This window comes from Hippoglossus stenolepis, chromosome 6, assembly GCF_022539355.2.
Source record: "Hippoglossus stenolepis isolate QCI-W04-F060 chromosome 6, HSTE1.2, whole genome shotgun sequence".
In the NCBI taxonomy this organism is placed as follows: Eukaryota; Metazoa; Chordata; class Actinopteri; order Pleuronectiformes; family Pleuronectidae; genus Hippoglossus; species Hippoglossus stenolepis.
The window spans coordinates 16,143,174-16,165,829 of record NC_061488.1 but is presented as its reverse complement, the minus strand read 5'-3'; the positions used below and the strand labels follow the sequence as shown (position 1 = coordinate 16,165,829).

At 41.6% G+C, this 22,656-nt stretch overlaps 1 protein-coding gene across 3 annotated transcripts in view; it reads right to left on the bottom strand.

Annotated features, from left to right (window-relative positions):
• Positions 1-1,561: 1,561 nt before the first annotated feature.
• Positions 1,562-22,656, bottom strand: part of LOC118111423 (thymocyte selection-associated high mobility group box protein TOX) — a 78,167-nt gene continuing 57,072 nt past the window's right edge. For 2 of the 3 annotated variants that reach the window (XM_035160000.2, XM_035160002.2), the window contains 5 exons: positions 9,699-9,929; positions 6,796-6,876; positions 4,850-5,248; positions 4,175-4,308; positions 1,562-3,264 (listed from right to left, as the gene is read on the bottom strand). In XM_035160000.2, the coding sequence (XP_035015891.1) occupies positions 3,222-3,264; positions 4,175-4,308; positions 4,850-5,248; positions 6,796-6,876; positions 9,699-9,929 (888 nt within the window). In that variant the 3' untranslated portion in view covers positions 1,562-3,221. The remainder of the gene's footprint in view (positions 3,265-4,174; positions 4,309-4,849; positions 5,249-6,795; positions 6,877-9,698; positions 9,930-22,656) is intronic. The other variant, XM_035160001.2, reaches the window with a different exon arrangement.

Sequence of the window (22,656 nt, the reverse complement as noted above, 5' to 3'; positions counted from 1 at the left end):
CAGGGGCAAAGCTATAAATGATACATGGAGCGTCAATTATTTATAGGAAGCTAAGGTGAAACTGACTCAACTTTAGTGCAAAACACATCAACCTGCGTACATAATTGGTGTTGTTTGCATTGAGCCATTTTCCATAAAACAAGAAGAGTCTTGCAAGTGTGGTGAAATAAATCCACTTGTCCCACGAGGATTCTGCCTGACTTCAACCATGTTCTCGTAATAAAGTACAAATAGTCATTTCATTTTCAAATTTTTTGTCTTTGGTAAGTTGTTATTAATTTGGTAAGCAAATTTGATTGGCTTTAGAAAAAAAAAATGTAATCTACAATTTTGGAGCTCGATAATAAAACCAGTAAGATAATCAGACTGTTCTGTTAATGCAAATTGATGAACCTCGATATGGCATTCATAAAATATTAAGCATAATACAAATCAATAAATTGCATGTTTTCTTATCCCACTTCTAATTATAGTTTTATAGTCCTGAAAAAAAAAATTATGCACATGGCTATTTAATTGTTTCTGATGTTAGAGCAAGAGACTTACCAGACATGACCAGCAGGGGACGATAGAGGATCATCAACAGGAGAGGTCGACTCGCTGGAGCGGTCCAGTAAAGCACTTTAATTCATGCATCTCTCTGTCTTCTGGTTTGGATTCCTTCTCATATGGTTTTATTTGAATCAATGTTTTATTTGTATTTTTATATTACACACATTTATTAAACCTAATGTATTTTCAAGAATGACCTGTTCACACATTCACACCTGAGCTCAGTAGCCCGCGGGAACCACAGTTGTTAATGATGCTGAGGCAAGGCCCCTTTAATGTTATCATCATTAAAAAAATATCAGTATCACACTTGAGCGACTGTCTAAATGAAGTCACTGAACCACGATGAACTGATTCTTTCTGTCCTCCAGTGCAGAGGAAGTGAAAACCCCCAATGTGCTTGGTTTTATGAATCAGCTCTAGGGGGCACTGCGTCATCACCATTTTCATGGAGGGTGAGAAATAGAGAGAGGGGGAGAGAGAGAGAGAGAGAGAGAGAGAGAGAGAGAGAGAGAGAGAGGAGGGGAGGGATGATAAATTCCATTTCTATTCTACCTTTAATCCAACTGTGAAATGCGTAAGTAAAAGGTAGTTCAGTGAAAGACTGTGCGCATCAACTGCACCTACTGAGTTTCATCATCAAAAACACAGCTAGTGGACAGAAAGACGCTGCTTGGTTTACTATATTAATCATGTCTGGATTCAATTAAATGAAAGAGGAAAAACAGGAAAAGTCAGAAAAAAACCCTGTGAAAAGGTTGAAGTTGGTTGAGTGAAGATAAACTAGGAAGCTTCAAGTCCTCACCTAATGAGCCGTGTGACAGCAGCCGCATTAACTTCTGCAACATCAAAGGTAATTTTCCTCATTAACCTCAGAGACACGTGCAGGGGAGGGGGACGCAACGTTATGTTTATGGTCTCCTGCACCTATCAGGTACTACCCATCAAAGGACATATGAATGTGTAGAGACTCACGATCCAAATAAGTCGACACGGAACTGTCCACTTCTTCACTTTAAACATTTTATTACAGACAAAAGAAAACAAAAGAAGTATTTGTGACACAAAATGAATCTAATGCTGGTGCACTGGTATGGCGCCAACAACAATTTCTGAAAAAATATTTATTATTCTAATAATCATGTTGTTTGAGTAATAATAATAATAATAATAATAATAATAATAATAATGCACCCTGATGAAATTAAGCCAAAATGTTACTTCATTTCATTCATAAATAGATGTGAAACCTGCAACCAAATTAAATAGAATGACCATATTGTAAAACATACAGTATGATATTCAACAAAAAACAAAATGAGTTCTCTTATCACTGGCTTTACAAATTAAAGAAGTACATTTGGCAGGTTTATACACAAAAAATCATAATATCTACCCTCATGACCGTTCCTCCAAAAAAAACGCAAAATCCTGCTACAGTGAAAAAACAAAATAGATTAAGATTTTTTTATCTTCACAAAAAATGATAAAGATGAGTTCAACACAATTCTAAAACACCTAATAAAACTAGTCAAAAACTTTAAAACCCACTGTTATGTTTTTTTTTTCTTTAGTAACATTTCACATTTAGCAACTTTTTTTAAATTCACCTGTACAAGTGGTGTCAGGACTAAGGGGTGGTGGGTGGGGGTTACAGGTGGAGGGGGTGGTCCTTATTGACCAAGAGGTGGAGGAGCTAAAAGGAGAGGTTTTCGACCTTTGACCTCTACAGTTTTGTAACGTCCTGAGGCCGTGTGAAGAGAGGGACACTCTCTATCAGAGCTCCGTCACCTATAAGGAGGAAATGGAGCGGGTTTTTTTCAGTCTCGGAGTTTCTCTCAGGGTTTGGAGAGAAACCAGACCGGTGAACACAGTTTCAACACGAGTTTTAGTGTGTGTATTCCCTCACTGAATCCGCCTGCACGAGAAATCACTTAACCAAACAAAAAGATAATGTTTGAGAAAAAAAAATTAAAGCAAGGGACTGCAGTTAAATACACACATTAGAGGGATCCATTTTGGTGATATTTACAATCACTCTGTGACAATTAAAGGAAATAAGGGAGTCCTTTACGAGGGCACGGATGATTTACAAATGTCTCATGTGTTTGTGACTATCTTCATAATAATTTTGCTTTGCTTCTATTCAGTCAGGGTTGTTTCAGTCAGTCTTGTATGTATCCACCCCCCGGTGAGGTGACTATATCCTAGATTCCTGCATTAGCTTTTCTACCCGAGACCCCTACACTTGGAGTATGCTTAGAGCATTTCATCTCCCCAATGAGGGCAGTCCATGGCAAACACAAGAGTAATGGAGTGAAGAGGAAAGAAAGCATCTTTAAAAAATTCAAAACGAGATGAGAAGACATCATTTTTTTTTGGTCTTCATTTCCAGTATGTTGGCATGAGCTTAAAGCTCAATGCCCCGCAAAAAAACGGAAAGTTCACTGATAAGGAGGAGGAGAATTTTTTTTTTTTTTAAAGCAAGAGAAGTGCCTCAGGCCTCTGGCCGATCTAAGTGCTTGGCAAATAGGTGAAGTTTCTGTAGCAGTCTTTGGGATTTTCGAAATCCATCAGAAAAAAAATGAAATGGTGTAGAAGCAGATACATCGATGACGTTGTTATGTTGGTAAGCTCCCTGGAGTCTGACATTTGGAGGTCTTTCAACTTCAAGTGAGGTAGAGAGGCTTGTCCCGGGCTCCCATGCCACTGCTGAGGAAGAAAAAACATGGATTAATGTATGTTCGGATGTATGTGGATACAATGATATTCTGACTACGTGTCTGGCTCCTCTATTTCACCAGGAAATCCCAGTGAGACCATGAAAAACCTTTTTTACAACGAGGGCCTGGCTCTTAAACAAACAGAAACAGCTGCTAAAAGCAAACAACGCACGTCAATAAACACGAAGACAAACACAAAATGTCATAATTTGCAGATCACTCGGAACTTGAAATGTCAAATACGCAGTCTGTTCTCCAGTTATCTATCCTGACGCACCGGAAATAACAATACTCAGAACCCTCCAAAAACTCCAAAACGACAACGACGTGCCACTGAGGGAGAAGGTTTAAGCAAAGACTGCGTCTACTTCAAAGAGCGCGATCCAGTTTGACATACAGATGAATCAGCTCTAAATACGGGAGATACTGACTTTCAGATCCGCTGCCTCTCGGAGTAGCAGCACCGAGTTTCAGGTGTGAGACAAAAAAACAACATCCGTCTTGTACCTGCTTGAATAGCTTGATTCAATAAGGCAACGTGTGCTAAGCAAAACACAGAGGAACTTAATTGGATGTCACACTTTATCCAAGCTCGGTAATGGCATTGTTTTGCTGCCGCATTACTCATTTCAATTTCAAGGGGATGCTTTTGCTGTAGCAGGGAAATCGCAGTTTATGATTAATGCTGTCTGAGTGTGTGAGTGTGAAAGTGAAGTGGTTTCGGGCGACTCATGCGGAAAATAAGTAACTGTCAGACAACTGCTCTCTATTCTTAACATCCAAATGTTCTGGATAATATTAAATTTTTCTCCGCGGGTTAATTCTTTCTCTTGGTATTAGCCATCGTGTCTGTCACCGCTATCATAACAGAGCACAGGCGACTGATCTGATGAGCTCACCTGCAGTGGTTGGGTCCGCAGTCCCTGTTGCAGTACTCGCTGTCCCAGTCGGGGTTCTGGCCGTGGTTAGGGGCCCCTGGAGACTGAGAGCCCCCGACACTGTTCTGGTAATCAGCCTGAATATGGGAGAATCCCTGTCGGACCAGAGGAAAAGAGACAAGAAATTATTTTGACGTAGATTTTTTGCGAAAACCAGCCGACAAATCAGAGACGTCGCTATCGCACCTAAGGATTGTGGGTAGTGTAGTACTTCTGATATCATGAATAAAACAATTTATTTTTCCATACAGACTTGTGGCTTCTACAGGAGCATTTAACAGAGTTCCACATTCTCATAGCTTGTGGTAAGTCTACCTTGGATGTAACAAGCTTGAGGCTGATAATCACAATCTATATTCAGAACATTTATGGAATTCAAAATATAAAACTAAAAAAGAAATTAAGGCCATTCATACGATACAATGAGAGTGAATTAATAATTTTACCAATTGGAAAATGGAAGCAAGAAAAACACTGAATAATATGCAAACTCAAAGTTCTATAAAATATCAAGAATTATTTTAAGTTTGATCGTTAAATATAAGAAGAGATTAACTATGGATAATAAGTAATTACGTGTGATAATGAATGATGAACTTTATCAGACACCTGTGTTTTAATAATGGTTAGACCAACCTGTTGGCTGAGAGGAGGGGAATGCAGAGGTGCCTGGAGCCCCATTTGGTGTGAGATGATTGGCTGCGACTGCTGCATGCGGATTGGCTGGTTGAGCAGGGAGCTCTGGTGCAGGGAGAGCTGGGCATGGGGGTGCAGAGGCGGGCTGATCTGGAAGGGAGAAGGGGGAGAGGCACTCATGCTGGGCGGCAGCATCTGGGATTGGCTGAGGGTCTGGGCCAGAGTGTGTCGGGGCGGCCCGGCGTAGCTCTGGAGGTCGGACAGGGGGAAGGACCCCGGCGGCCCCAGGTAGGCTGAGGAGGGCTGGGGGGGCACGCTGTACAGGGGCTGCTTGGGGGGGAGCAGGTGGGAGGGCTGGCTGCTCTGCTGGGCACTTTTTGGTTCGGGGTCATTGTATGTCTGGGGATGAAAAAAATGCATAATTTTAATTAATTCGACAATAACATGACATTTAATCTGCAACCAGTTACCCCCCCAAAACATCAACACTCATTTATCATCATTCATCAAGCTCTGATCACAACACATCATCTCCCCTCTCATTGTTGTAATAGCAGCATCCATTACAATTAAGACTAAGCTTCGGAACTTTGTCACGTATCTTAGTGGTAAAACCTGTTATTTGTGGGACCTGGGTCTAAAGCCACATTGACCAAGAAGCTGCCGTGACTTTCACAGAACTGCTTCCTAATAAACGAGGGTTTTCGAGGCTTTTCCAGCATTTCTATGCTTATCATCAGACTGTATCTATTTAAAGGATAATTAATTTGATCCAGATTTCACTATTCATTCTGCAGCACTCTACACAGACAGGCTGAGTGATGGGGAAATAGACCGGATGTTGGGAAAGGGCTGCAGCGCTTAAAAAGAAAAAAAAAGAGAAAACCACCGAAACCACCCAAAACTTGACTTTTGTTCGTCTGGACGCTACCACAACTCTGAGCAGGTGCAGCAGCCACGAAAAGTACCACCAACCTCCCAACTCCACCCTGCCCCACCCTCCGCAGGCCTCTATGATGAGCTGTCACATTGTTCATCTCCAGCCATCAGTGTTGATTAGAAGGTAATGGAGCCCATTTGTATGAATAGAGCAGGGGCCGAGGTAATGATCAATAGACACCTTGACAGATAGATGAGAAAGGGAGAGGGACGCGCGCACACACACACACACACACGCGCACGCACACACACACACGTATATACAGGACCCCAGGCAGAGAAATGAGGCTGTTTGCCTGCAGAACAAATGGAATGACAAAAGGAATCTTCCCCACACTACATTGTGTGTTGTTAATATAAGACGGCACTAAACAATGCAATCCACAGCCTCCTCCTTGTCTTTCTGTGTTCTCCGGGCTACTCGGCCGCACGGTGCATACAAGACGACATCATTCACCGGCCAAGAAAGGATGTCGTAGATCTGAATTAGCGGGAAGATGTCAGGTGTGGAAACCGTGCGGCTGAGCTAATGATTGTTTTGTGTTGATCTGAATATACTTCCTGTTGTAGATGACGCGGTGGATGGAGGAGATGATCTACTACGTGACACAGGTGCCTGCATGGATGAGCTCTAGTCTATTTCTATTCGGTCTTTTCTGAAGTTGCATATAAAACGGACTCAAGCCTGATAGCATGTGTAGCACATGAGAGAGCAATCATTTTTCTACCCTCCATCTCTCAGAGAAGTTATGGCCATATGCTTGTACGTTCTGATTGGCTGACCCCTCCCCCAACCCTCTATCACCATACCAATTACACTCCCCCAACCCCCAACTTCTGCACCCTATGGAAATGAGGTATTATTGTTCCAAAAATGGATGCCGCCTCCACCACCACCACCACCACCACCACCTTGTCCTATGGAAGCCCCACCCAGCCCATTAGCAGGGATTTTCCATCCAGTCCCTCATCAGTCTTATCCAGAGCCTGTGTGTCATAAGCGTTACCTTGGAAACCAGACTGGCTCGGTACGCGGCCAAGGCTTTCAGGTACTCCTTCTTAGCTGCCTCGGTTTTCCTCTTGTACGCCTGTGAAGAGAAAAAGGAAAATCAAAACAAAGGGGTGATGACGAGAGGTTGACATGCTCATAAATGTGCAGACACACATCTCTCAACACACACACACACACATCTCTCACACACACACACACACACACACGCACACACACACACACACACACGCACGCACGCACACATGTCCTTAATGTTACCCTTTCCATCAGAGCCAATGGTACAGAACACCTCTATTTCCTCATCACAGCACTAATACGCTCTCATCTCAGTGTGTCTCCCTCTATTGTAGCAACACATCATTTCCATTCCAATCCACCTAGAGAAATGAACTGGAACTTTTCTCTCTCTCTCTCTCTTTCTTTCTTTCTCTCTCTCTCTCTCTCTCTCCTCCTTTTAGCTCCACAATAACACTCCTATCAGCACACTGACATTAGTTATACACCACGGTGCTTGTTGTCATTTGGCACATTAGGATAACGCTCCCTGCCGGTGCATGACTTTTGTTTGAAACTGCCTTTCCCATATTTTTACAGTGATGTACGAACTTCTGCTGTCGTTCAGCTACAGTAACTGCTGCGGCCGTGTTTGAATGGACTCATTCCATCTGCATAATGAATGTGGGTTTATGAGTGCATATATGGATAACTGCATGTGTGTGTTTGCACGCAGGTATTTTGTTTTTGTATATACGGCAGGTGTATACATTTGAGTGTGTCTGTGCAGGATATGGCATCGGAGTGTGGGAAAATAGGGCTATTGACAGAGGGCTGTAAGCATAATCATGTCTTTTATGGAAAACAAAAAGGAAAATGTGTCTTTGTTAGTAGGAAAAAATAGGTGTATGTAAAAGTTTTTTTTTTCCAATACTAGTGTCCATACGAGCACTGGTATGGATCCATCAATGAATTTCTCAGAGAAATATCTTTCTACCTTGAAGCCAAACTTCTCAAGCCATGCAAGGATTTTGCATAAATGAAATTATATCAAAGTGGCAAAATGTTAATTCAAATCAGCAAATATCTTTTCAAAGAACAGGCAAAGTGAATGAGACTTGAGTTTAATCCGATATCTGGTGCTAGCTTTTGTTTTATACTGTGACAATTGTTAATATTTGGTGCCACAGACACATTTCAGTCAGTGCCAAGAAAGCAATGAGGGTCAATACTGCTTGATGTATATGACAAAGCACTGAAGCTCCACGCCAAGAAGAAACAGTTTGAACTAGAGGGAAATATCTCTGCCAAGATCCAACAGGGCCTTTATCAAACTGCATTTAAATTTTAAATTCGCTAGATCCAGATTTGTTTTTGGGATCTGCACCAAATTGCCCACACAATCACAAGTATCAGTCAGTTTTAACTAGCATAACCTTGTTGGCGAATGTAAAAAATATGCATTAATGGTTTTAAATGCACTGTAGGGAGGGGGAGATTGTCTTTATACAATATATTTTCCTAAAGGTAAACCCTGCTCAGCCCGAGAGAATTGCTAATAACGAAGAAGCGAACAACGATGTTTTTCTCTTGGTGTTCAGTACCCATAAGGCAAAGCATCATGACCCCCTCCGACATCATCATCATTAGTATTTCCAAACTATTGCCACTGAGATGACGTTAAATAGCAACAAAAACAATAGATTGCTCTTCCTGGATAGTCGAGATGCCCTTCAGCGAAATCCAAGGACGAGACATTAGTGTGTGTGTGTGTGTGTGTGTGTGTGTGTGTGTGTGTGTGTGTGTGTGTGTGTGTGTGTGTGTGTGTGGTGGGGGTGGGGGTGTCCACTAATTCTGTATTCTAGACAGGATCAAAATAGCAGGCGAGAGATATAAATAAAGAGAGTGGAAATGAGAACTTCACACATCCCTGCTTGTCAGAAGGCCAATGAAGATGCATGGTGCAGGGGCGTGAGCAGCGGAGGCTGCAGGGAAGCAGGAGTTGTGGACGCTACCTGGGCCTGGAGCTTTGTCGGAGTTTTGTTTTGAGGATTATTTTCACTTTTTTCCTGCTGCATTTTTTTCCCGTTATTAATTTTGATGGACCCTGCGATGCTGAGAACAACTCAGACGATGCTCATGTTTTGTGACAGTCGGCAACAAGGAGAGAGACGGCGTGGGTTTGTGGGTTTGCGTGTCTGTGTGTAGTCACATACGACTGTTTGCTTTTGCAGCAAAAGGGCCAGAGTGTATTTACCCACTGCATAACATATCAGTCCTATGGCTCCTGAAAATCTTCCCAGGTGTGTTATAATATTTTCCCATTATTGACCGTGTCTTGCCTGTAATGTGTCCAACTTTATTCTCAGACTGTTTTACGGCTGCTGCTGCACGGAACACTCCCCCCCACCCACCCGCCTTCTCCCTCCTTCCGAATTAAATTTAGAAAGAAAATCATTTTAATGAGAGTCAGGGGAGTGGGGATAAACGGATGGATTATCTTTGGAAAGAGAAGAACTAGCTCATTAAGGTGAGCGGTATCTCACAGCAATGTTCTGGTAATTACACAGCACATAATGCCAGTGAAAGACTGCCTGCCTGCTGCAGCACACATGCCATCTACTGGTTGTACCAAACTGTGACTGTGTGTGTCTGTGCATGTCCGCCTGTTCCTTTGTGTGGTTGGCAACATCTGTACAAGCAGAGAAAACCTAGAAGTCTCAGCACAGAACTGTATCTATTAGCGTTCGTGCAAAACTGTGTCACTTCCTGTTTTTGGCAAGTCAAGACCAGATATGTTAATATGATGTTCTACAAGGATAATTCCATCAATTCTACATGTTTGCAAATCTCTTGTGTTTCCCTCATACTGCTTCAGATCCTCCAGACGTGCGTATCTCGTACCTGCTTCTGCTCCTCTCCTAGGCTGTCCCACATTGAGGCCACAATCTTGGAGACGTCCCCAAAGGTGGCGTTGGGGTTCTGGCCCTTGATGGCTGCCTGGGTGTCTCTGAAGAAGAGCGCGTAGGCCGACACAGGTTTCTGTGGCTCGTTGGGGTCCTTCTTCTTCTTCTTCTTTTGAGGTTTGGGTTTGGGCTTCATCATATCTGCAGAGGACCGCTTGTCACTGTTTATCTGGAGGCAGAAAGAAAGATGGAGAAGAAGAGAGAGAGAAAAAAAGAGAAAAAGAAATTGATGGTCATAAATCAGATGATGAAAGTGATTATTTTGCTCAAGCTAGAAAGAAGCTTGACACTTTGCACTACATGATTTAAAGCATGTAATGTATTCATGGGCACTATACATGGAATGGATAAAAAAATAATATATATATATATATATAAACCCTCCGCATTAACTACTGTGCATGTGATGCTCAATGTCAATAAAATAGGTAAATAGAACATTGAAAGAGCGCTGGAGAGAGGGTGAGAGCAGCAGAGTTCTGCGAAGAGCAGCCGCTGCTTTTTCTGAGAAGAGAAAACAGATCAATTTACAGACATGGGAGAAAGAAGACTAACAGGACGTCAGCTGGGCGGCAGGGAGGAGTGGTTCAGCACAAACTGGCCAAACATGGACTAAAAGGCAGAGGGTCCTGGCCTAATTTAAATCTTACTCATAGCAGATTCACTTGCTTTCACGTTGGCACTAGTTTTTTTCATTTTCAAATCTTCTTTCAGTCTTCATTTCGTCTCCTTCATGTAAATCACAAAGAATCCAAATCCAATTTCTGAGCAAACCATAAAATAGGGATTAGATCTATATTTTTCATAGGTTGTACCCAGCTGGTTTGTCCACAACAGCACACTGCAACCTCACTACATTTTCAGGAGAGAGAAAAAAAACAGCTCACATCTGTGCGATGCTCTCGATCCAATACACATGAATACATTTTCATTTTCTGTGCAGGGCTCTGACGGGGAGTCAAATCCAGGTCACCTGATCCTGGTTGTGATTCTATATGGAAATTGCCTTCTTTGCCGAGGAGAGAACACATCAAGCGGGAGGGAGAGGGAGAGGAAGAGAGGAGGGGGTGGGGGGGTGTAGAGAGAGAGAGAGAGAGAGAGAGAGAGAGAGAGAGAGAGAGAGAGAGAGAGAGCGCTAAGGGGAAAGAGAGCAAAGCGGTGCTGCTGAGGGCGAATGGCGAGGAAGGAGTGACGGCTTGATGTTGCCATTAGTATCAGTGAAACATCAGTTAACCAGATTTCTTGGTCGCTATAAAACAATCCAATTTCCATCCATATAATAGAAGAGATAATGACACAGTGGATATATGATGATATGCACGGGTATTATGTGAAATGATGGATATTTATGTCCCCTATTTATGGTTGAGGGGTTGCAGAGAGTTACCTAAATGTTGTTTTGGGGCTTTAAGTGAAGCGAGAGTGAACTCCTATTTCATCAGGTTGCATTTTAGAAATTTTAAACAGCTTTGAATGTTCTCTTTCATAATCCACTGATCCTGGGTTTCAGTGTTGGAGCTCGACAGGGGGGAGAACAAACCATGAGAAAGATTTGTCCCTGTGCGAGTATCAAAAAGCAACTCGAGGACATTTAAAGACGTTCACATCCATCTACCACATACTTATCACGGGATTAAGCAACAGCCATGTTTCCCCCCTTTAACTGTCAATTGGAAAAACAGGAAATGACTGCCTTTGAAAATTGCATTGTTTCAGCAAAGCATTTGCCAAACAACACACTGCATTCCACACAGCATGAAATTAACTAATCAAAATTCAAGGTCCAGGAGCACATTTGGCAGCTCAAGAAAAACTTCAAAATGGCTTTTGTGCTGTGCGAGAATGAATGGATGTTCCCATTCAGGCTGATGTGAAAGTATTGCTTGTCTATTTCACAGCTTACAGGTAATATTCATTATTTGTGTGTGTGTGGCTGTGGGTGTGCGTGTGCGTGAGTGCGCCTGCTTTCATTAAAAAATAATCATCCCTCACTTTTAGGCAATGAGGCAGAAGACAGACATTTGAAACGACATCTGTTCCACCCAAGCCTTTGAAGTGAAAATAGAATAAACTGAAGGTAGAGCTAATGGAATGACAAAATAAGAAAAAAAAAGGAAAGAAGGCTAAATAATCTCCTGGAAAATTCACATGTATTGGTACACGGGACAGAGGGGGGAAGAGTAATGACACACAGCAGCTCACAGCAGCAACGCCATCAACCAGGAGAACAAGGGGCACATTTTTCATTTCTTTCTTTATTTCCCTTCTTATTGTATGAGAGTCATGTTTGTGAACTTATAGAGTGGGAGGCTGTCAGAGGAAGATAAAATATCAATGAAACTGAAAGATGGAAAATAATACAGATGGCTCGACAAATCTCAAAAGGGAGCACAATAAAACAGAACTCTGCTCACTACACAGTAAAGTAATATTTATATTTTTGGTTTAATTCTCCTTTATTTTGTTCTCATTGTCTGTCAGTCTGTTTTATCTCAAACTATTTTAGATATTCACTGCCAACATTTCCCATAAAACATTTGATTTGGATAGTAACACATTTCAGAAAATTGAAAAAACATTATAATTGTTGTTGCATTATTTTGCAATTTGTACATAAAGTGTTTCATTTAGTGTACAGTATAGTAACCTAGTGTTATAACACTGAACGATCTGTTCATTACCGATTAGAGCAACAGGAACATCTGATTGTGATGTTGGATCCTGATCCTGGTGGCAGCTGATCATGGACTATACTATTTTCACCAATACTGCTTGCTATACAATATGCCTAATCCCATACTCTACCATTACTGACAATAACTCCTCAATTCATTCACCTTCCATTATGTTACAAACTGTTTCTTCTAATCAATGTTGTAAATACTGTTATTTTGTTGATGTTCTCAGTTACATCTATTGCACTTGTGTCCGTCCTGGGAGAGGGATCCCTCACATGTGGCTCTCTCTGAGGTTTCTACGGTTTTTCTCCCTGAAGATTTCCCTTACTCTTGTTGAGGGTGAAGGGCAGAGGATGTCACACCTTGTTAAGCCCAATGAGACAAATTGCGATTTGTGAATATGGGCTATACAAATAAAACAAGACTGATTTGATTGATTGATTGATTGTCACGGTTGTCAGGGTAACAGCAAGCTCCACCAATCAGAGATGTTCTTACTCAAACTGAGGATTGTGGGTAGTGTAGTACTTCTCTTTGACACTGCACAGTTGATATTTTACTGACTTTGTGGTAATTTAGGAGGATTTTGTCTTTTTTCTTGAACTAATAAAATGCAAGAATCATTTGTGATTAAAACATTTTTACTGGCTCAATGTAGCTGGTTGCTTTGCTTTCACTTTGTAAGATCAATGATCTATTTTTGGAGTAGAACATGAACTGCCCACCTGTCACACTCGTATCATCCCAAACGTCTAGCGAGAGAAAAATGCATCGTTTTTTGTTTATTTCAAGAAGTAGAACAAAATAAATCTAGTCTTCACTTCAAAAACTATATATCTATAGAAAGCAAGTGCAATAATTCTCACATTACTCAAAGACCCTTCATCTTAGATTTCATCTCTGAAGCTTCACTGCTTATATCAAGGTTTTAAAGCTAAAAGCTTTAGAGGTGCCTGGTTTTAAGAAATCTTATCTACAGTATATTTTATTTAGGCATCGTTACATTTTCTAGATTTATCTTTTGTGTGTTTGCAGAAGGGGGATTTTAACACGGAATATCAGCTGTTGGCTGTTTCTATGAAATTACTCCAATATTGGAAAAAGGTAGTTGCTTTTGTCTCTCTCCCTTTTCCTTTCATCGACATCATTTTCATCACAGTGCTTTTACTTTCTGGCTTTACAAATTATTGTCGGTGGCTAAACAAACACACCTCGTCTCCACTCTATATCATCAAGCTCATTCCTCCCGGTTCACTCGTGCAGGTGAAGAGAACAGTAATGATTATGACAGCTGTTGTTGTCAGTTGAGAAAAAAACTCACATCCCTTATTCATAGTGCGACGTCTTGTGGCTGAGCTGCATTCTGGCCTATTTTCTGATAGTGTCAGTGGAGAGATTGGTATCTGCTCCTCTTCTCGGAGGGATTTCTCCCGGAGTGACTGTCAATGCAAAAGGGTGAGTTCTGTAAAGTAGCTCTTTGATCACGATGCTCTGACAGTGGATTCGGATGTTTGCCATTCGTGTTATAGACATCTATCTCTTGTCCTGGATTTGGGAGGCTGCAGCTGTCCCCCCCCTAAACAATATTATTATTACTATTTCGGTGCTGATACCAAAACATCACCATAATATTTTGTCATTTACAAAAAAAAGTTTAAATTACAAAAAAAACCCAGAAATGGCTGTGCAAGACCTAAGTCTCTATTTCACTAGTTTTCAGTGAAACCAATGATTTTTGGTCTGTTACAAAAAAATGATTTAATCGATAACCAGATTAAATACACAGTGGATTTGAAATATGTTTATTTTTTCACTGGACAACAGTATTTTTTGTTTTCACAAGAGGACAGTTTAAAATATACGTATTTCTAAAAAAACAGCATATAGCTGTCGATAGCTAGGACCAACATGTCCTGTGCAGAGCAGCAGAGTCTGTTTGGTTTGTCCACAGTTTTCTAGTTTACCTGCAGAAGACTAAACTATAGCGTCAGCCATAGCTTGCTCATCTCATCAGCATTTCTGTTGTCAGACAGAGAGAGAGAGAGAGAGAGGAAGAGAGAGAGAGGGAGGAAGATAGAGAGAAGAAGGGGCGGTGGATGAAGGGAGAGAGGGAGGAGGGGGGTAGCTGTAATTCTGAATGGACAGCACTGCACTGGCAAGACAAGATTAGAATTGACAGTCTGATAACTGCGTCACTATCAAAACAGCAGAGAAAGGGAGAAATAGACTGGGGATGGGGGTGGAGGGGTGGGGGGTTGAGTGAGAGAGAGTGAGAGAAGAGCGGAGATATGAGAGAATGAGAGAGAGACAGAGAGAGAGAGGGAGTGAGTTGATGTAAAGAGAGCAGATAAAAGACGAAGGGGCGGTGGAGTGATGTAGAGAGAAGAGGCTCGATAACAAAAAGAAGAAGGACGGGCGAAGACGCCGAGGCCGACAGAGTTTAGGAGACACGAAAATTAGATAGTAAAACCAGGTAATGGTATGGCACCGTGTAGAAGTGTTTGTCCAATCACAGCCTCCTGAATATGGGCCTCATCATCATCATCATCATCATCATACAGCATGAAAGTGGAGAGTGCATCATGGTGCATCGATTTCAAAAGGCCATAAAAAACAAACAGGACTCCCGAACTCCGAGATGAACGCTTCTCTCTTTCACAGTGATGGTCATTACACCAGAGCAGGATGCAGATGCACCGAGCGCGCCCCTCCATCGAATCTGCGCGACACCCACCTCCAAAGTCTATATTACGCGTACATCGTTCCTCGGATTTCAAGTCAAACGCCAAACAGCTGTAAAATGGGGAAAACACACACACACGCCACCGGCTTTCAGCGGGTTGTACAGTTTGCGTCAGTGTGTAAGCATCAGCGGAGAATACAAGGCAAATCCATTTTCACATGCAATTTTTTTTTTTTCTTCTTCTGAGAAATATTGTCTGAACGTGTAAGGGCCTGAAGAATGAGATAAAGTACAAGCACTACCCAGCAGCTGACTGTGATACAGAGGAGGCGCTTTAAAGCAGCAGCTCAACAACATCAATCAAAAAGACTGGCGCTGAAATAATCGAATGAAAGCAGATTTAAATGGGAGATTTTTTTTTGTATAATGAGAGCACATTTATTATTGTTATTTTTCGAGCTACTGTACTGTTAAAAAAGTGTCTGGGGAACAAACTTTCTCCTTTTTTAAAATAGGCTTTTAAAGAGGCATGGAGAAAGCTGGTGACACATGCTGGAAATAATTCTTCTGGCTGAGTCTGAAATCACTTCGCAGAGTGTGAAATTTATGTATATTTGCCCTCAAAAATTCCCACAATGGAAAAAGATAATAGAAGCGTCCATGCCCTGCACACCACTTTCAGCAAGCAGTCCCACAATATGATTCATCGCATTTTACAGATGCAAAAATAACAGGTAGTCCGACTCTTCACCTGTCAGTGATCTGTCAGTCAACAGCCGAGTGTTTTACAAGGGACTGATTTTGCACAAAGCTTTTGCTGAACAGCGACCCCTGCTGTCATACGTGGAAATTGCCGAATCTATTCAATTTCGTAGCTCCGCCCAAGGAAGTTGTGTTTACATCGGTGTTTGTTTGATTGTCTGTTAGTTAGCAAGATGTTAGTTAGAAACAACAAATAAAGGAGGGATTACAATGAAACTTGGTGGAAGGATGAGATTTGGTCTGGGGAAGAACACATAACGTTTTAGTGTGGACCCAGATCAGGGCAAGATCCAGGAATTTTTCTTTTACTTTCATTGTGACACATAAGTAGTGAGGAGTTGAAAAGTCAAGACAACCACGTGTCAGTTATGCAACAACATCGTTCCAGAATTTGCTACATTATCTAACATTAGGACTGACATATCATCACCTTAATAAAATCAAGCACGTCATGTTTTATCTGGTGTCAGGTTTGTTTCCACCTGAACAGCAGGTAGCTTGCGTCTGTCTGCTGTTTGGTGCCGAGCCGGATGTGTACGGTGGCTTTTTATGACCTTTTATGCTGCTTGCTGTGGTTGAAAGTGACGTTACTGAGCAGTATAAGGTTGGGGAGCAGAAAAAAACATTATAGTGGTTGGAGGACGTTAATAATTACTCAGTGACTTTGTCTCTAGAAGTTTCACAAACAAGTAATCATGTGAACCATTATTATACAAATGTGGATTATAGCAGCTTTAAACAAATCTAATGGATCTCATTCATCAACTTTAGAAAATAACCCTTATGAAAAGATCGACTGTTGAAACGATTCCATATAACTATATATTGCTATAGTTAGTCCACTAATATAGAGATAAATATATATCTTTAAAAAATGCATATGTGGTGGCAGTGGTACGGATCTCTCCAACAGCACAACCCTCTCCACACCAGCATGCTGGAAAGAAGCAGAGCTTAGTGCAGCTGTTAGAGACTGTAAGCCTTTGTGGGTTTATAAATAGATAAATGGCCATGGTTGGACTAGCAGCAGTGAGAATAATGTAATTTCAAGATGCCATATATAATTTTTCTGCAATTTTCACCACTAGCTGTAATTCGCAGCCTTAAGGAAAAAAGTGGGTTCCTGAAGGTTGTGTCAGTGCGACAAAAATATCAGAACACGAAGGCACACAGTCTTCCATGAGTGGCTAGAAAGTCAAGTAGTTTTAAAAAAAAAAAAAATTATATATGTATATATGTATAATTTGTGAACTTAATCTATTTGTTTTCTACAACTTGTAAAAATTCATGCTGTACAGAAAATGCTATTAGCACAATCCAGTTTTTCCACATATGACGTGATGTCAGTCTGTTTTGCTTGAGAGTATGATCAGATGACTTTGGAGCAGAGGAGAATCGAAGCTGGAGAAGGTTCTTGAGAAAAAGGAAGCAGGATTTGTTAAGATATATAATTGGGGTAGGGGATTATGTGGGCTCACATTTAGTTTTTTTTTACAACATGCATTTAGTCATTATTTAGATATCGGTTTCCGCTAGCGTTTCAAAGTGCACCTGTACGTAATGCTGTCAGGATTGCTGCCTTACAAAATTGTTGGCAGGCAAGACGAGAATGTAAACAAAGCTGTTTGAGATCTACATGTTTCAACCTCTGCTACAGTACGTCTGCTTGTTGCTGCCATAAATGGAATCCAAAGCACGATGTTTGTTAAAATAGTTTCTTAGACTCCGTTTGAATATTATACATTTGGAGATAGTCAACTACAACCTGTCAATTATTTCACAATCAACCCTGTGTTCGTCTCGTCTTGGTACTGTATATTCCCATCATTTAGTTTGCAGTGAAAGCCTTGACGGGTTCAAATATATACTGTGCCCTCCTCATCTGGAAGCTATTATGGTTCCATGTCAGACTGCCCATCTGTAAGCAATGAGCGAGACTGCATGTCAAAGCCGCCGCACAGATCTCTGAGTGGAACCAGGCACTCGTCCAGAGAGCAGCGCTCATCAAATAAAAATACAGCCCAGCCCAAAGAGAAATGAACCGGAAGTGCCGATTCATGGTCGCGATCTGAAAGACATGAAAGCCCGTCAGCGGGAATCGTATAGACCCGATCCATAAAGAGCCCATTATGGAATTTGTGTCCAGTTTTGGGACGTTGCCATTACAAATATACAAGGTCTTTAGGGGTGTGGAGTGTTCTGTTAGTGTTTTCCAGACATGCAGGGTTGTGGATTTGACTTTCGAGCAATATTCCCATCGCTGATGTTTTAATTCCGACTCCAGCCCACAGCTGTAGTTGAACTAAGCTGCATGATTTATCTGACTCTGGGAGATGAGTGACAGCTCTGAGGAGCTCCTCCCTACAAGCTTCGCCTAACAGCGCTGGACCTACTTAATCAGTCTAAATTGCAGAGTCGAGGCCCTTGTATTTGGTAATGTGGTGAAAACAGTGGCGAGTGAGAGCTAATTAGATTAACTGTAGTTTAACGAGCGGTTGGAGGGGCCCCTGTAGATTGGATTTTAATAAATAGTGGCAAAAGCATCTGCTCTGCACTTCCTGGCGCTGCTGGCATCCTAATTGGCCCCAGTGGGTTGCTGTAGCTCAGCACTACACGGTGCAATTTTAGAAAAGGGGGGAAAAAAGGCAAAATGCTTATCTTCTGTCCAGGTAAGTGTGGGAAACCTACGAATAAAATAGTTTTTATGATTGCACCGCCTCACAAGCAAAGCTTTATCAACATTTAAACAAGTATAAATATTATTTTAAAGGCTTTTACCACCACAGATCATCCACAAAATGCCCACAAAGCAGAAAGTCAATGTCAAAATCAAACCTTTTGACATATTCATCTCTTTCTATTGTTTGTTTTCAAGATGAAATGCTCCCATGATGAGGTCTTTGTAGAGGCAACAGCACAGAGAGGGAAAAAAACAATTAATCAAACATGAATGAGCGATCATAGCAGGGTTATTTCCATAGCAACAGCCCAAGGGGACAACTTGAACGCTTTAATGCGAGCTGGTGATGTCTCTTTGTAAACATCTGCACAGCGGGGGGAGAAAGCCAATGAGAGAGCCTGGCAACAGAGGCATCACAGGGCAGCAACCTCTTGGTATCAATCGAAGTTTCCATTATCTGGTGTTGAAAGGAACGAAAAGTGTTCTGAAATACTGTATTCGGGAGCGTTTGGAGTTCATAAGCGTCTTTGTATTAGTGCTGTTAAGTGTCCAAAAACATGGACATGGCTTTTAGTGAAGCTTGTAGCTGATGTATAAAGACATAACTTAATTTTTATGGACATAATTGAAGAATGGCTCAGGAAAGCACATGAAATACATCGATGCAAACGTTCCCTCTCGACGTTATTTCTCTTACATCACGCACCGAATCACAGTCATAATCTCTCATGCCTTATGCAACCTGCAACCAGCAGGTTCTTTCAGCCTCCAGCTGTGACCAACAGCAGGTAGTGTGCAAGTACACAAACAGGACAAACTGTTATTGTCAAGGGTCCCATGTTGGTGGCCGGAAAAAGGCACTGAACTAATTGTCATTTCATTATATTTCCCACATAAGGGAGGAGCAGGGTGTATATGCAATATGCTTTCTTAAGCCACTGAGGCACTGAAGAGCTGCAGAGAAGAGGAAAAAAAGCGAAGGCCTGGTGCACGGAGCTCGGAAAGCGACCTGATTGCAGTCTAAAAATGACAAGAGCAGCATAAGTACACAGCACAGTAGTAATTCGGTCAACCTCAATGCTCTCAGCATGTAAAATGGGAAAAGAACAGCCCTTTTTCTTCTCAGTGGTCCACACTCAAGTCTGCAATCCCCTGTGCTAACCTTCAGTTTTAATTGAAATGCATGGAAACCAAAAAAAACACACAACAAATTTAATCTACGGCGAAGATATGAATAAGGACTTTCCCTCCCTCGGCTGAAACAGCTCTGCGGTGACGAGGCAGAACGTGCAGCCTGGCAGCACCACCGCTGGCAGGAGCCGGTATCCGTCACCTCCTTACAAACACTCTCGTCCCAAACCTCAGCGGTTCCTTGGGCGAGAGTAATGGCTTCTTTGCGCTGGGCTGCACAGTGCTATTGTAGAATCACAGAGCGGTTAATTGAAACAAATGACTCTAATAATGGGACATTATCCCCACAGGCTGGCTTTGTGGTGGGCCTAATTAGCGTTGCGGTGGCGGCGAGGAGGACGAGTCACCACGCTGATCCCTCAAAGGAGGCAGCCGAGGCCCCCTTTTAAGTGGCCAGCACGGGATTCTCCTGCTTGCAGCGTGCGACGGTGCCAGGGGTTTTCAAAACCAGCGTGGCAAAATGTAAACATGTTTAGTCACCCCTCAGGTCCCTCTGAGGATAAATCCCACAGCCGTCTCCCCACAGCAGTGCAGCTCAAACGGGTTGAGGTCGCAACAAGTAAATAAATTACTAGTTTTATTACTGAATTTATTGGAAGGTTGTTGTTTTTTTTATACGAATGAAAACATGTCAGAAAATATAGTTTCTCATCCCTATTTCTTAAAGTTACACCTTCTCCTCTTGTTTTAAACATTGAACGCTTGAATACCCTGAAGTTTACAGTCATATTAAATGTTTTTGTATTTCTGCATCATAAATGGGTTATTTCCAAATTGTTGCAGAACACTATTCAATTAATGGACAAACGTATTAAACAACTAATTGTTTCAGGAGTGTTATGATTATTGCCAACTCTTCAACCCGCTGTCCTCTTGCATGTCATCACGTTCCCCTCTGAAGCGCCAATGGCCCGGAACTAATATGACAACATGAGATATTGTTTTCCAGATGTATTTTGATCACCACAGAAATCTGTTTTTGCCATTCCTAATTGTTTACCCTTGTACATGATGATCTCAGAACGTCAGCTGTAATGCAGTGTTCAAATCTCTGTGACCAAGCTGTTTTAAATATTCATTAGTCGTAACAGTCGCCTAAGGTTATTTGAATTAGTACCATGAATATTCATGAACTGCAATGAATGTGCATTTGTTTTTAATGCTCAATCCGTTAATACTGCTCTTCATTACTTCTCTGCGAACCCTGTATAATAAGCTGCACAAAGCAAAGCTTAGCTTATTTTTTTTTTTTTAAAGCACAGTTCTCTTTGGAAGCCCATTTGTTTCAGTTTAAATGAAACGGGAGTGCCCTTCCAATTATCCTGCTGTCATTTCTCTTGACAACTACAAGACACATTGTTCGCCTCTCTTGTGCAGCGTGGCACTGAGGGGCATCTGTCTTTTTGTGAAATGAAAAGCCACAACAGAAAACATTTCTACTGTTACAAAAAAGTGATTTATCTGGGAATGTCACCAAGATGTCATATCTATCCCTGTGAAAGGCAGCAGAGCAAGCAGGTCATATGAGATATGTCTTAAACCTTCACCAGAAGAAAAAAAAAGGATTGCTGTTTCAATTTAAAAAAAAAAGAACATGAGTAATCCAGCTGCATTGAGCATGTGGAGTCGGATCAAACTGTAAATTCAGGTGACTTTTTGTTTGATAAAGTTTATTCCAAGGCAGTTCTCATTAGATAGCAGGCAGTGGATGGAACCTGGAGAATGGAAAAGCTGATTCTTCAAGTTCGGCAGTGATGTACAGCTCAGGTTACTGAGTAGATTTCACTGCCTGAACTGTGTATAACCTTCTTTATAGTCACCTTTCTGCTTCTGCATTTACAATTGTGGATACATTTCCCATTTTTTTCTACACATGTTTCACAACAAAGATTTGCGTTGGTAGTTGTACTCTGACCTTTTGAATGTCTTGATTGGGCCTCCATCCAACAACCCCTGTTCTGTCAATAACCCCAGCTGTCAATACAGTTTTTATGCCGCAGCTTTAAAATAGTTATGGCCTTTCCCCTTCACTGTCTATGTCCTAAATGCCAAGTGATGCAAACTAAATTTCCTTTCACAGATTAAATGAAGTCAAATGAAGTCAAGCTCACATGACCTTGTGGCAATCAGTGGCTCAGACAAAGACTGATCCTGGAAATAAAGGCACACACATGTACGCAGTAAACACAGCGATAGCTTAACATGCTGCACAGTGCAAACACACTGCACTGATGCACGACTGCACAGACACGCTCAGTATTTCTTTGATTTTTTATAAAGTCAAAGCAGCACGATCGCCAATATTTTTTATTTGACCTATAAATCTAATTATATGTATAACAATTATGTGTATAATGCGAAAGCGATTGTTTACATAAAACGATCATCGAGCTCTGCTTTCAGGCTCTTTCTGCTCCGTATTTCAACTGCAGCCGATTTAAGCAAACAATCTGATAAAAAAAAAAAAGACAAAAAAAAAAGAGTAGCAGCCAAAGAGACAGGATATGGCTGAGACCAAACCAGAGCAATAAAGAGAGCGTGTACTGTCTCTATCTCCACCAGGCGATCACAGACACAAAAGCACTTTCAAATTTGCTATATTACGCCATTATATGCTATGTGAGCAATTAATTTACAGCTTGTTATTCACACATCCTACATCTTGCCAAAATATTAATCTACCACCACATGTTTAACAAAACCAAACAAAATTCCCATCAAGAGTAATCTGACTGCATGTGTGCCACGAACCCGTTTATCTGGCAGCTGCTTTTTTCGATGGCACAGTTTCTCCTCTTCCCTAACCGACCTCATTGCACCAGTAATGAGACAGGGGCTAGTGCTCTGTTTCAATATTTAAACGTGCTGGCGCCCCTCAAGGCTCCATGTTGGGGCCGTTCTG